Here is a 13,886-nt window from a genome sequence, read left to right on the forward strand (position 1 = left end):
TAGTACCATTTTAGTCCCTCTATCCAATTCTCTCTTCTCCTCTTCCATCGATACCTCTTGTCACAATTGCATTTTAGCTCCTTACACAGTCGAATTTTTAAAATGCTAAATCTCACCCATACAAATACATAAGATGAAAGTTCATAACTCGCTTAAAATTCAAATCAAGTCTCGGTGAAACAGTTCTCATGTTTCTTGGTTTAGTCTTATACAAACTGATTGAATATGATATACATTCATGTGTTTCTACATCAACGATTTGAATCAAATTAAAGTTTAAATGCGTTTAAGCATAGAGTAGGCGAAAAGAGTTGACATCTAATATTTTATACATACAAATCATACCAGCAGGCAGGATAACAGAAGCTTTTGCTTTGGATTTGAACGGATCTCTAGTAATTGAGAGAAAAAGCTTGTAGTTTTGATGAATCAGAAGTATACATGTATAATGGACTTCCTAAGTTTTGAGTGAGTTCAACCTCTCCTTGTTATGTTAACGACCTTTTGGGTTCAAGATCTGTGAGAAGACGGTACTCGGCGTCAACCCGTAGGAATCTTCACTGGCGAGGCTTCGGCCTCCGATGCTCATACTGATTCCGGTGCTTCTCGAGTCGGTTATGTTTCCATCCATGCCAGGGGAAGCATCAGGATCCATCTTCCCTTTGTAAGCAACGTCAAGCTGACCTTTGACTTCCATTCCGCTGCCTACCTCGCCGCTCTCTTCTGCACTCTCCTGCAGCTGCAATGCAAACTCTAGATTCCAGAGAACGTCGCCAATGGACGGCCTGTCAATGCCCTGATCGGACACACATTTCATTGCTGTCTCCGCAAACTTCTTGAGACACTCGGATGCAATCTTTCCCTTTAGGAACGTATCGATTATCTGATCTAAAACGCCTTTGATGTAGCAATGAGCAGCCCATTCTGCTAAACTCACTTCCTCCTTGGGGAGTGTTGGGTTCAGAGCTGGCCGAGCGCATAGAACCTCAAAGAGAACGACACCGAACGAGTAAACATCTGATTTCTCAGTCAATTGCTGTCGTCTAAAGTATTCAGGATCCAAGTATCCAAAACTACCTTTCACTACAGTGCTAACATGTGTGTGATCCATTGTCGGACCAGTTTTCGACAACCCGAAATCGGATACTTTCGCCACCCACTTTTCATCCAAAAGGATATTGGTTGTCTTCACATCTCGGTGAATAATTGTATGCTTGGCACCAGTGTGCAGATAATGCAGTCCACGGGCAGCTCCAATGCAAATCTCAAGCCTTTGCTTCCAAGACAATGGTGGGTTGTGGGTCTTGTAGAGATGCTCACGGAGTGTTCCACGAGACATGTAATCATAAACAAGGATCATTTCACAATTCTCTTCGCAGTAGCCAATCAATGAAACAAGGTGGCGATGGCGAAGCTTAGACAGCATTTCAATCTCAGTTTGGAACTCATGAACACCTTGCTCCGAGAGAGGGTTCCCACGCTTGATAGCAACTTTCCTAGTCCCACCATCAATTTCTCCCTTGTAAACTTTGCCAAAACCTCCCACTCCAAGTACTAAAGATTCATCAAACTCCCTTGTGGCAGCCTTGATCTCAGCAAATGAGAAGTGGCGGCAATTGGAAAGCAGGGAGGATGCATAGCTTCCAGTTGCATTTATCTCAGCCAAAGGGGAATTTCCATAGACAGAAAGAGTAAGCCATCCTGATTGTCCTGTAACAGAAATACAATCCATCCCACGCCGACGCTTAGCAGCAACAACAAAGAAACCAATGATCAGACCCAAAACAACTGCACCACAAACAACTCCAGCTATAATCGCCATCCTGTTCTTCGATTTACCGTGAGATGATCCTGGGATGGCTAATGATGGATCTATAATCTCTTGTTTCGCTGCAGGAACAGGATTCGGCCCTGCAAGATTAGCATCCGAGTTGTTAATTTTGAAGATCTCCACTCCGTTCAAGATTGAATCATAGTAATTGGGTCGTGAAGACTTGTGTGGATGCAGCTGGAGCCATAAATCCTTCTGCGGATCTCCATAACTTGGAACCATAACCACATAATCTTTGAACACAGCAGCATAATTACTTCCAGCCGATTCAATCACGTCAACACCCAGCGTAGCAGTTTGATTAAAGATGAAAATGTCGAACACTCTTTGGTTAACCTTCGTGATACCTGCAGCAATCTCACAAAAATGGAGCCTAACAAGGTAAAAGAAGCCAGAATCAACAGAGAAAACCCATGTCAAATTATAATTCAGATTGACATTGTTATCAGGTCCCATAGTTCTAGCAGTAGAGTAGACATCAACCGGCGCAACATAAGTAGAAATACTGGGAGGATAACTAATCCTTGTGTTCTGATCCGTAATCGTTGTCACTCCCTTTGCTGCAGCAAACAAATATGGAGAATCATCAAACCAAGGCCTATGCATCCCCGTATCAGCAGAAGGCGAAATATAATTCCCTCCGACATTCAACCGATGGATGTTCTCGAGCGCAGTGGTGTTATCCACAGTGAAAGGACTAGATTGGCCAACAATCAAAACAGTCCCGGAAGTTTCACTGTAAATATCAGGCATAGATACAATTTCAATCCCGTTAACAAACGCATAAGCCTTTGGATGAGTGGGGGATGGAGTGAAAGTCAAGCTCAACCTTCCATTTTCAACATTGATCGAGTATTCCTTAACGATAGTCGCAGAATACAAAGCCTCAGCGGTTTGTGAAGCGCTGAAGTTATTAAGGAGAGTATAGGTTTGAGCGGAAACAGAGAATCGAGCATCAGATGCATCAAGGCCGCCATAGGAAGAAGGATAAAAGTACAGACGAAGGAATAAACGAGTAGGAGCCACAGGAAAGGTATAGGTGAAATTAGAGTGAAAAACCCTAGCCGTCATGAAAGGAGTTTCAAGAACTGAAGGAACCTGAGTAGCGGCTCTCGATGTAGTGCTATTCCCTGTCGCGGGAAGAAACTTGGATTTGTCATCGGTCATCCATTTCCGGCCATCCATGTCGTTGGCAGTGGAAGGTCCTCCACAATTGAGGAGAATGAAATCCCGAGGGATGTAGTTTTGTGCTGAAATCACATGAACATTGAAGAACAAGAAAACGAAAACACAGATAGATGCAAATGCAAGACGTACGTGATGGATTTCCTTCATGAATCAACTCGAAAACTTGTTCCAGTAGATCAGAACAAGATGAACAGCTAACTCGAGAAGAATCCAAAGCTTCCTAAACAGAAATCGACAGAACAAGAAGTAAATAACCAGAGCCGAACATGAGCAAGCAACGAAATCAAATCCAAGAAATCACGAGCCAATGAAGATAAATCAGATCGAGGCAAAGCAAAGAAAACTCAGAAAATGGAAGCAAATTGATGGGGTGAGAAGCAGAGAGAAGAGTGTGAAAAAATGGTGGAAGGGCTGAAAGCAGAAGACAAAGAAACCAGAGGAAATGGGGAAGAAGATGAAGATGGTGGCAACCAATGGCTTCGGTACCGAACCATTTATTCAAAATTTTAAATAATTTTTTAATAAAAGTTTAATATGTAAAAAAATTATTTTATTTATTTCAAAACAACGTTCACAGCCCAATTTTTTATATATATTTTTTAATAATTAAAAAGATAATTATCCATTTAAATAAAATAAATGTATGTATATATATATATAATAATATAATAAATTTGAAAACTAAATTAATAAAAAATAGCACTTTTTCTTTAAAATATTTTTAAATTTTTAAATTTTCAATAATATTCTTTAAAAAATTCTAAATATACTCTTAGATTTAAATTTTTTTTTACTTGTAACCTAATTTGACCGGAGATAAAAAAAAGAAAAATATATATATAAATATTAATTTTTACTATATATTTAATAGAAAATTAACCATATATATTGTTTTCGAACTTAAACCATTAATAAATATAAATTTAATATTCATATCTAAATAAATTATTTACCAAATCTTAAGGAGTTAAAATTGTAAAAAATTAAAGATTGAGTTTGTGGGGAATGTTACGTTATGACCCAATGAACGGTGGATCTGAGAGGGAGAATTCAATCGGACGGTCAAAAAAAAAACGAAACTCAAAATAATACTAATAAAATTAAATAATAGAACTATTATATTACAAAAAAAATAATAAATTAAATTTAAAAATATAGTTAAATTGCTACCTTCATTTCAATTATTGGGATTTTATTCCCAAACAACCACCGGTTATTTTTGGAAACTTGGCTGACGTGGCTGAGTCCACCACTTTTCTATTCGTGGATATTAATGAAACTTTTAAAAGTTGGAAGATATTTTTAAATATTTTTTAAAATTTAAAGATATTTTTTAAATAAATACTTAATTTACATACAAATTAACAGTAGAAATACTTTTAAAAATTAAAAAATATTTTTTTAAATAAATTATAAAGGTCAATTTTTTTTTATTAATTTGATGTGTATTAAAAAAATTTAAATATATGTCCGATAATGATTAAATAAACTTAAGATTAAAATTTAATAGAACTAATATATTTTTTCGTTTTTTTTTATGGAGACCATAAATTTAAAAAATAAAATAAAATCAATCATCTTCTTAAAATTTTTAATTGATTCTAATTATTTTTATTATTAAAATTATTATTTCAATATTGACCTGGGTAGACTAAAAGTCAACTCGATTTTTTCTTTGTTTACAATGATGACTTGGCATAATGGAATAAGCTTCCATATATAATAAAGTCAAGTGGACCAAAGAATTTGGAATATAATTAAACCTAAAGAATTTAATGGTCTCTTCGGGTCAAGTCAATTCATCACTTTAAATAAAAAAGTCTTAATTCATATTGAAAAAGGTCGTTAATATCAAATGTCACTGAGAAAATATCTTTTCCTAAAGTAAATAAATTTAAAATAAAAAAGTTGTACAATCTGTAAACGAGGTATACAAAACCTATTTGGATTTCTCAATGAAGACTGCTCGTGAAAGAGAGTGTGGGTTGATCGAGTTGAGGATACATAACTCGATGACCAACAAAAGGTGGGAATAGAAAGAGGCGTATGTGGATTTCACGTTGAAGAATGCTCGTGAAGAAATTGTGGGTTGATCAAGTTGAGGATACATGGCTCGATGGAAATAGAAAGAGGGTTAGTTGCCACAAGCAAAATACTTGTTATTAAGTATCATCTCTGTATAAGTACTGATTTACCGTATCTGGTATCATGAGCTGATGGAAGATTCTACCGAGCATTTTCTTACAAGTCAACCCAACACCTTTGCCCTATAACTTCATTTCAAGTTACTCAAATTCTCCGATTTTTCAAGTCATTTACCTAACATTGTTGCCCCCAACTTTAAGTAATGGTAAAATCAGAGGATTTTACCATTTAACCTAACAACTTTAAATAATAGGCTTAACTCATTTAATGGCAGCGGACTTGCGATTGTGCGGCACTCAATCCAACCATAAATTAAATAAATGATTTGAATAATCTAAATCAATCCAATCCAACTCAACCCAACTCAACCTAACCCAGTAGTTGGGTTGGGTTGGGTCGGATCGAGTTCATTATTTAATAAGAGTTGTTTGGATTGAAAAATTTACGACCCGAACCATTGGATTAGGTCTAAAAAATGTCTAAACCCGACCTGACCCAACCTACCAACACCGATAATTATTTATTAGATCGATAAAGTGGGTTAAAATTTTTAAGGATTTTAAAATTTTTAGTGTCTTATAAAGTAAAAAATAAAAATAGCACCAACCTAAAATATTGAACTTTATTTTTGTTAGTGGTAAAATAGTAATAATTTCCAATTCATTTGGCCATAGTCATGTGAATATAATTGTTTTAGCTTATGGATTCATACCAACCAAGTAATAATGATATTGGAAAATTTGTTCCCATTTAATTATTTATGTCAACTTATTTTAATTATGACTTTATGTTACATTAATTACTTTTACCTTTGTTTTAGGTTAAAAAGTGTATTTTTAGACTGGTTTTTAAGGTGAATATTTGTGAGGAATCACGACTCTCCACAATGGTATGATATTGTCAACTTTAAGCATAAACTCTCGTGGCTTTGCTTTGGGCTTCACTAAATTAACCAATGTGGGACTCACTCCCAATAATCCTCAACAATCCTCCCCTCAAACAAAGTACACTATAAGCCTCCTTTGAGGCTTATGGAGCTCTTGAATAACATCTCCTTAATCGAGGCTCGACTCCTTTCTCTAGAGTCCTCGAACAACGTACACTCTTTGTTCGACACTTTAGTTACTTTTGACTACACCTTTGAGGCTCACAATTCTTTGTTCGATATTTGAGGATTCTATTGACATGGTTAAGTTTAGGGCATGACTCTAATACCATGTTAGGAATCACAATATGATATTGTCCACTTTGAGTATAAGCTCTCATGACTTTTCTTTGGGCTTCCCAAAAGGCCTCATCCCAATGGAGATTGTATTCCTCACTTGTAAACGCATGATCTTCAACTAAATTAACTAACGTGGGACTCTCCCTCAATAATCCTCCACAATATTTGTCTAATTTAATTTTTGGTTCAATTAGAGACGTTCTCTTAGTCAACTTAAATACTGGAAGAATTCATAGTTAGGAATTTCTTATAGTCGATTTGTAACGAATAAAATAAATAAATAAATTCAGTCGCCAGAATTTCTGCGACCCATGCCGAAACATGCTCCACGACCATCTTTCAACAAACCTTCAGCCAACGCCCATAGTTCCTACAACAAAGAGAAAGCAAAGGAAATCCGAGAGAGATGGAGAATTCGTAGTTTTTGGCGAGAGAATTCAGTTGTCAAAATTGAGGCTGTTTTAGAGCTGTTTTTCACATTGTTAGTTGGATTATTAATTAATATGTGAAATACTAACGAAAGGTGACAAACGGTGCGATAGGAAGCGAACCTCGACAACCTTTGGAGCAGTTCTCAAGGAACGAGAGCTTAAGTTAATTAAATTAGGGATTACTTCGACTAAGGTCAACCAAGTAAATGACCTTACTATACGATTGGAAATTGTATGAATTACAATTTAGGATGTATGAGTTATGATGATGTATGAGCTGTATTGTCTGATATCGTATACTAGTATATGATGATGCATGATGATGTGCGTAATATATATATATATATATATATATATATATATATATATATATATATATATATATATATATATATATATATATATATTTCCGTACCATCTTGAGCTGCCCAAACTGGTCGGCATCAGAAAGAAATTGCCTGATCTTGGGCGTACGAGGATGGTGCATCAACATGGTACCGTCCATGAACTGCACTCCATTCCCCTCGCACGCCGCCGCAATCTCATCGAACTCCGCCACATTCAGAGCCACCGGCTTCTCCAGGAGCAAGTGCTTCTTCTTCTTCGCCGCCACCACCGCCCACCGCAGGTGGAGACTCGTCGGAAGCGGCACATACACGGCGTCGATTTCCGGATCATCCACTACAGCTTCGTAAGAACCGTAGATTTTGACCTCTGCACTTAATCCGTTATCCGACGCAAATTTCGAGGCCTTTTCCACTGAACGACTGCCGATCGCCGACAGAGTGGCGTTCGGAGCATCGGCAATGGCTCGACAAATCTTCCGACCTATCTTGGCGGCGCCGAGGATTCCGAAACGGACGGGTTTGTTGGCCATGTCTGCCGCCCGGAGCTTTAGACGGTAATATTCCGGCTTGTGTTCCGAAGTACACTTATATAGGCTCGAGAGAGAATTTTAATGACGTAAATATTGATATAATAAATTAATNTTGGGCCTAGCAATCGGCCCATATAAGTACGAGCCCAACTAGCAGGCCCAAAACTGATAATCCCCAACGGTGACGAACCACGATTTTCCCTTCATCGGCTCCGATTGTTCGAACTTTTCAGTCACAGTCAAGGTTTCACAATGTGCGACTCTCTTCCGTCGTTCCCCTTTTCATCTTCCATCAAATTTCGACGATTAGGACTCACAAAATTCGAATCTCATCCCCATCCTCTTTCAAATTGCTTCAATTCTGGTTCTTCAGATGTTAAAAATGGCTCCCGCCTCTTCCCTTTGAGAAAAAAAGTAACCAAAAGCTTGTGCGCATTTGTACCAAAGCGAAACCGATTCATCGGCGAGTTAGGATTGAAAGGCGAAGATGAAAATCTTCTCGACGTCGAACCAAGCCGTAGCGTTGCAAATTTAGACGGAAATGGGAATGATTCCGCCGAAGGACGGGGCGATGGAGCTGCAGTTTCATCCGGGGGGTTGGAATTTCTAGATGAGGGTAAGAAGAAGGGCTTAAACAGGGGAAGGAGCTCAGAAGGAGAAGGGGATTTGGTTGCCATTGAAGATAAGGATGCAAAAATGGAGAAGGAATCAGAAGGGGAGAGTGGGAAGGTAGCGTTACGGAAAAGGAGGCAAGTGATGAGGAGATCGAACATGTTGGCGAAGCAAGTGATCAGCGTTCAAACTGCGCTTAGCTTGGGTTTTGTCTCGCAGCTCTGGGTAAATACTGAAGCTGTAAGTGACCCTGTTCTTATTGTGGCTTTATTGTATGATTTCCTTGATTCTTGGAAGTCTCATGCTCTAATTTTCATGCTCTATAGTGGATGGTAAAGCTTGTTGAAGTGAAGCCAAGCTTACTTTCTGGAGAATCAGAATGGTTTCTTCTTGAGGATATTGATCAGGTACTTTTTCTCCTAACTCCCTCATTCGTAATCAATTTATCTGCACATTCATGCAGCAAAGAAGTGAAGATTGAAAGAAAGAGTTCTATAATTCTCTGCAGTTTAGGATTTGTAGATTGATGCATATATTCAATATGTACTGAAGCTTATGATGCTTCATTGCCTTGGCTCTAATGCTTCTAGTGCTCATTTTTGGAGTTGTGCAGTTTTTTCCCCCCTTTTAACATCTAATCTATCAAACCCATTGCAGGTTGGCGATGTTATACTTGTTCATGATGAGACAGTCATGGAGAATGAATTCAAAATGGCTGGATTGGAAACACTGGTACACTTTTTTGTGTTTAAAAGAAGAAAGTCTTCTTTTGGGAATGATACTGCTTGGTTATCTAGATAGACAGATGCTTTCAAATTCGCTTTGGGTTTTCTTGAGTTGCTGGAGAATACCCATATGATAGGAATGCCATCCAAAGGAAGCTAGGGGTATTATAAGGGTATATCACTAATTTGTTTATAAATAGGAGAAGTGGGAAAGGAAGAAGTTAGAAAATTGATGTAACGGCCCAAACCCACTGTTAGCCGATATTGTCCTCTTTGGGTTTTCCCTTTCGGGCTTTCCCTCAAAGTTTTTAAAACGCGTTTGCTAGGGAGTGGTTTCCACACCCTTATAAAGAGTGTTTCGTTCTCCTTTCCAACCGATGTGGGATCTCACAATCCACCTCCCTTCAGGACCTAGCGTCCTCATTGACACTCGTTCCCTTCTCCAATTGATGTGGGACCCCCCAATCCACCCTCTTTGGGGCCCAGTGTCCTTGCTGGCACACCATCACGTGTCCACCCCCCTTCGGGGCTTAGCCTCATCGCTGACACATTGCCCGGTGTTTAGCTCTAATATCATTTGTAACGGCCCAAGCCCACCGCTAGCAAATATTATCCTCATTGGGCTTTCCCTTTTGGGCTTCCCTTCAAGGTTTTAAAAAGCGTCTGCTAGGGAAAGGTTTCCCACTCTTATAAGGAGTGTTTCGTTCTCTTCCCCATCCGATGTGAGATCTCACAATTGATTAGTCGCCTTAGGCTTGAGTAGGAGTGCGCAAGAGAGGGAGTTTCCAAGTACCTTGAATTACTCAGTTTATCTTGTAGTTCGTTTATCTTTTACATTACAATATATTCTGGGTTCTATCTCCATTTTGTAGTTTATTTTCAGACATTAACGCTTAGGTCTTTGCTAGGTAGGATACAGAGTAGTTACACCTGGTCGACGGAATATCGGAAAGGTATCGATTGACTCAGGACTCCTTTGATTCTAGAATTATATTTATCGCTCATTTCTCACCTCTTTCAAAATTTCATGTTTAGATACGTGGATACACTTTCAACATTAACTCGGGTGCAGTTGAATCTCTAGAACTCGATTCATTTGGATACTCCTTCCTTCCTTCCAGCCTTGTAAGTAAAGTGAAGATCTGTTACTTTTAGTTTGTATCTGTTGTTATCTTTACTGAACATCATGCCTTTTTCAAGTTGACTTAAAATTTCATGACTGTTTCAGGTGAGTACATATGCTTTGCTTGTTGAGGATGTACTGGAAGTCATATCGGACGTGGTTGTTGTACATGAAGATGCAGCATCGCGCATTCAAAGGCTGACAAAGGTACCGTTCTATTATCACAAGTTTAGCTTCCGAACTTTCAAGTTTGTACCCGACAAGTTCTTTAACTTTAAAACCCATTTGGAAAAATGCATAGAATTTTGAAAACCCGTTTGGAAAATAGTTGTTTCGTGTTACTTTTGTGATATTCAATGGGAAAACAAGAAAAGAGGCCACAAATCAAATACTAACAAAAATAGTCTCAGTCGACCACAAGAACGCCTACAACCAATCATGAGTCGACCTATTCAAGTTCATAGGTCCAATCTCGTTCGATGAAATAGAAAGCTTAATGTTAACAATATAAAGCGCTCGTAACTATCGACTTGTTCATAATTATATCGTTGGTTATACCAGGGATTCTTAGGCACCCAGAACGTGGGGAATTCATTAGATGACCTTGAAGAACTTTACGAGTTTGAAGAACGGAGATTCGAACAGGACTCGTGGAGTAACAAACGAAGCTATGATGGTAAAAGATTTCGTAGGAGAAAGGAGGCCAATGACGACGAACTCGGGCTCCCAATGGATTATCTTTGAATCAGATCTCAGGTTTTTTCACTCGCTCTCCTTTAAACTCTGTAATGGACTCTGCATTTAAACTCTGTAATGGACTCTGCATTTAGTAGATTGAATGTTGAGGACTTGGAGCTTCCAATGAATTCTCTTTGCATTCTTGCATGTGTTTGTATATATTGTGATTGTATATGCCACAACCTTATATATATTTGTGTATAAGTAAGAAACGTTTGAACGTTTTTTTAGGTCAAAGTTTCAAACTTCTTTTTTTTCAGTCGAGAACATGTCTTAGCCAATTGAGCTATGTTTAGATGAACGAATTCTTTGAAAGTTGTTCCATTAAGAAATGAGCTGAAATTGTTATCTATCTAGAAGAATGAAAAACGTGTTACATCAGTTGTATCGTAATGCTAAAAAATTATAAAATTTAAGTATGAATAAAATATTACATAATGTAGTAGCATTATTAAGAATAGAGTAAATGAAATTAAAAATAAATAAATAAAAACTATTTGTTCAGACATTGATGTAAAAGCCACACATGAAGTTGTCGCTTGTCTAAATTAAATAATTTGGAACATGATAAATATATATTTATATATTTCTTGTTTTCTTTAAATAAAAAGACAAAATATATTAAATATTTATTTATGGCTAACAAATTTCCTTCAATAAAAGTGTATACACGAATTGGATAAGTGACTCGAACAACTTAAATAGAGTTTCTTACTTAACTCTCCATTTTTCGAGTTGAATGGGATTTGGGTTGTCGGGTCGTTCTTTCTTTTTTATAATTATTTAAAGAAAATTATACTTGTCCACCATATATATTATATTAATAACTAAAATTTTATAAAGTTTAAATATCACATATTCACAAGTTACGACAACACATCATGAATATTAGTAGTCTGAATTGGTTAGGTTATTGAGTCATATGAACATTCTTAAAGTTCTCAACTTTTCTCTACTCGATAGTTGTATGCAGTAAGCTGTTGTTGTTGTGTTTTGCTCACATTTCCATATAACACCAATTTCAATTTCTCAAATCTTGCTTTCAAAATCTCTTTGTCCCCGTTTTCTAAAACTTTTTTCTTAAACTAGGGCTAGAGGCTCGAGCATACGTCGATTGGCCGTAAACGACGCGAGAACGAATAAGCTTAACTCACTTGTTGCTGAAGAGTGGGTGCCGCACAATTGCAAGTTCGCTGCCATCAAAATGCGATTGTGACAAGTGGTATCAACCCGAGCACGTGGAAAAATTTGTCTTTAACCTAAAATAAGGGAAGTAAGGTAATAGAATAAAGTAGCCGTTGCCGCCTGTTTACTTTCAAATTCAAACCCTAAAAACAAAATCGAAAAGCAGCCTCTCCCACTCTTCTCTTTTCTTTTCTTTTCTTTTCTTTTTTTTTTTTTTTTCTGTGATTCCATTTCTCTTCCTCTCCTTTTCTCCATCTCCACCAATATGCAGTCTCTTCTCCATCCCACGCATCTAGATCTTCATCTCAAGTCCGGCCGCCGCCCACTCCAACCGAGGAATTCGCTCTCAAATCATGTTCCTGCAGTCGCCAAAATCGTCAAATCCAAGGCGGAACGGGTAGAGATCCCGCTATCCGGAGATGCCAATAAGGAAAACGTACCGCCGATTCACGCGACGGCGACGAGGACAGAGTCATGTGATTTGTCTCTGGCGGATGAACTCAATGCGGTTAAGATGAAGCTTGAGAGATTGAGATTAGACGGTGAACGGACGGAGAAAATGTTGAGAGAGAGGGATATGGTGTTGGAGATGCGGAGGAAGGAGATTTTGCAGAGAAGTGAGGTGCAGAGGGATCTGGAGATGGAGGTCGACAGGTTATTCAGATTGAAGGAACTCAGATCGTACTGTATGGTAAACAATCTTTTTCGCGAGTTTGAAGTTTCGATTGATTGATTCGTGTTTATCTGTTGTTCGTTTGCTTAATTTGATTTGACTTGGATCAGAGGATTTCTTCGATGCGAAGCCTCAGAGAGAAGGAGCGAGAGAAGATATTCACCGACTTACAATTTCAGGTAAATTTCGATCTCTAACCTCGAAGCTATTTCTCGATTTCTAAGTTCCGGATTCATCTGCTTCAATGTAAAATCAATCAATAATTCTCCGATATTTTCAGGAGTTTGAAATCAGCGACGAAGAAGAATCGATTGACGAGAATTCATCGTCGGATTCCTCAGAATTCGTCATAGGAATTTGAAGTCATCTCAGTTTTGTTCGCCGATTTTGATTTTCCCCAATTTTTCGATTGCCTCTTCATCTTCTTTGGATTTCTTCAGAAAGTGGCATTCATTGATTCAAAGGTAAAAACAAAATCAATGTAATACCTCATTATGTTGTTCTCTTCATCATGATGGAAACCGTGAGTTGTAATCAATATCACTCTTCATCTCCTTCACTTCATTTAATGTCTGAGGCCGAAGAAATTCCAAATCGGTGTTGGTTCATGATTCTCTCTCGTGCATTATCATCTGCATTGAATTTTCTGTGTGAGTTTATGAGATTGGGGGAGATTGATTCAAGCATTCATTTAATTTGTTAGTCAGTTTTGTAATGAAACTACTCATCATGAATCAAAGAGTAAAAAGGAATTTTGATTTTTGAAGAAGAAGAAAAAACGAAGTAAAATCAATTGAAACGGACTAACATGAATTAAACACAAAATAAATAAACTAGAATGCGTTTTTTTTTTTCTTTTCTTTTTACTCCTTTTTTTTGTTCTTCTCTCTTTCTCCTCCATTATTTTATTAAGAAAAATGGAATAGTCTATACATGGGGACGAACCCGTCCCAAACCTAGAATTAACTCGTGTTTCAGATCTAATGTTCGTTCTTTTTTCTATTCCTCGAAAAACAATGGAGAAAAAGAAAAGAAAGAAGTAGGGGTGTAAAAAAAAAACACGATGACTCGAAAAAAAAACGACTCAAACAACACGAACTACTCTATCTAACCTAAAAAATTTATGTTTGAGT

The 13,886-nt window shown here is 37.6% G+C and overlaps 4 protein-coding genes across 5 annotated transcripts; 2 read left to right on the top strand and 2 right to left on the bottom strand.

The window, feature by feature from the left end:
* Positions 1–175: 175 nt before the first annotated feature.
* On the bottom strand, positions 176–3,502 carry LOC111432333 (receptor-like protein kinase FERONIA). 2 transcript variants are annotated; one of them, XM_023069171.1, is made up of 2 exons: positions 3,149–3,502; positions 176–3,081 (listed from the first exon to the last, which is right to left on the bottom strand). In XM_023069171.1, the coding sequence occupies exon 2, from the start codon at positions 3,014–3,016 to the stop codon at positions 494–496; it is 2,523 nt and encodes an 840-aa protein (XP_022924939.1). In that variant the 5' UTR covers positions 3,017–3,081; positions 3,149–3,502; the 3' UTR covers positions 176–493. The 2 variants fall into 2 exon arrangements, with proteins under 2 accessions (XP_022924939.1, XP_022924938.1); XM_023069170.1 differs by having other exon boundaries at positions 176–3,502.
* A 3,173-nt stretch (positions 3,503–6,675) lies between these two features.
* LOC111432362 (uncharacterized oxidoreductase At4g09670-like) lies at positions 6,676–7,763 on the bottom strand. Its single transcript, XM_023069209.1, has 2 exons — positions 7,233–7,763; positions 6,676–6,759 (listed from the first exon to the last, which is right to left on the bottom strand). Exons 1-2 carry the CDS (start codon positions 7,695–7,697, stop codon positions 6,676–6,678), a joined length of 549 nt encoding a protein of 182 aa, XP_022924977.1. The 5' UTR covers positions 7,698–7,763.
* Positions 7,764–7,902: 139 nt separating this feature from the next.
* Positions 7,903–11,124, top strand: LOC111432337. The gene is made up of 7 exons (XM_023069177.1): positions 7,903–8,549; positions 8,636–8,716; positions 8,967–9,041; positions 9,943–9,987; positions 10,070–10,159; positions 10,263–10,364; positions 10,719–11,124. Exons 1-7 carry the CDS (start codon positions 7,950–7,952, stop codon positions 10,899–10,901), a joined length of 1,176 nt encoding a protein of 391 aa, XP_022924945.1. The 5' UTR covers positions 7,903–7,949; the 3' UTR covers positions 10,902–11,124.
* Positions 11,125–12,236: 1,112 nt separating this feature from the next.
* LOC111432340 (high mobility group B protein 6-like) lies at positions 12,237–13,381 on the top strand. Its single transcript, XM_023069181.1, has 3 exons — positions 12,237–12,771; positions 12,864–12,932; positions 13,034–13,381. The coding sequence occupies exons 1-3, from the start codon at positions 12,346–12,348 to the stop codon at positions 13,112–13,114; spliced, it is 576 nt and encodes a 191-aa protein (XP_022924949.1). The 5' UTR covers positions 12,237–12,345; the 3' UTR covers positions 13,115–13,381.
* The last annotated feature ends 505 nt before the right edge of the window (positions 13,382–13,886 follow it).

This window comes from Cucurbita moschata, unplaced genomic scaffold (assembly GCF_002738365.1).
Source record: "Cucurbita moschata cultivar Rifu unplaced genomic scaffold, Cmos_1.0 Cmo_Scf00038, whole genome shotgun sequence".
NCBI lineage: Eukaryota > Viridiplantae > Streptophyta > Magnoliopsida > Cucurbitales > Cucurbitaceae > Cucurbita > Cucurbita moschata.

What these genes read in the sequence shown, in the direction of transcription:
- LOC111432333 (XM_023069170.1), bottom strand. Translation starts at nt 3,166, where the DNA reads ATGAAGGAAATCCATCACGTACGTCTTGCATTTGCATCTATCTGTGTT.
- LOC111432362 (XM_023069209.1), bottom strand. Translation starts at nt 7,697, where the DNA reads ATGGCCAACAAACCCGTCCGTTTCGGAATCCTCGGCGCCGCCAAGATA. An exon ending in TTGGGCAGCTCAAGATGGTA is followed by an intron (nt 6,760 to 7,232) that starts CGGAAATATATA and finishes TCTTTGTTGTAG; the next exon opens with GAACTATGGGCGTTGGCTGA.
- LOC111432340 (XM_023069181.1), top strand. Translation starts at nt 12,346, where the DNA reads ATGCAGTCTCTTCTCCATCCCACGCATCTAGATCTTCATCTCAAGTCC. An exon ending in AACTCAGATCGTACTGTATG is followed by an intron (nt 12,772 to 12,863) that starts GTAAACAATCTT and finishes GACTTGGATCAG; the next exon opens with AGGATTTCTTCGATGCGAAG. An exon ending in TCACCGACTTACAATTTCAG is followed by an intron (nt 12,933 to 13,033) that starts GTAAATTTCGAT and finishes CGATATTTTCAG; the next exon opens with GAGTTTGAAATCAGCGACGA.
- LOC111432337 (XM_023069177.1), top strand. Translation starts at nt 7,950, where the DNA reads ATGTGCGACTCTCTTCCGTCGTTCCCCTTTTCATCTTCCATCAAATTT. An exon ending in TTCTTGAGGATATTGATCAG is followed by an intron (nt 8,717 to 8,966) that starts GTACTTTTTCTC and finishes AACCCATTGCAG; the next exon opens with GTTGGCGATGTTATACTTGT. An exon ending in GCATTCAAAGGCTGACAAAG is followed by an intron (nt 10,365 to 10,718) that starts GTACCGTTCTAT and finishes TGGTTATACCAG; the next exon opens with GGATTCTTAGGCACCCAGAA.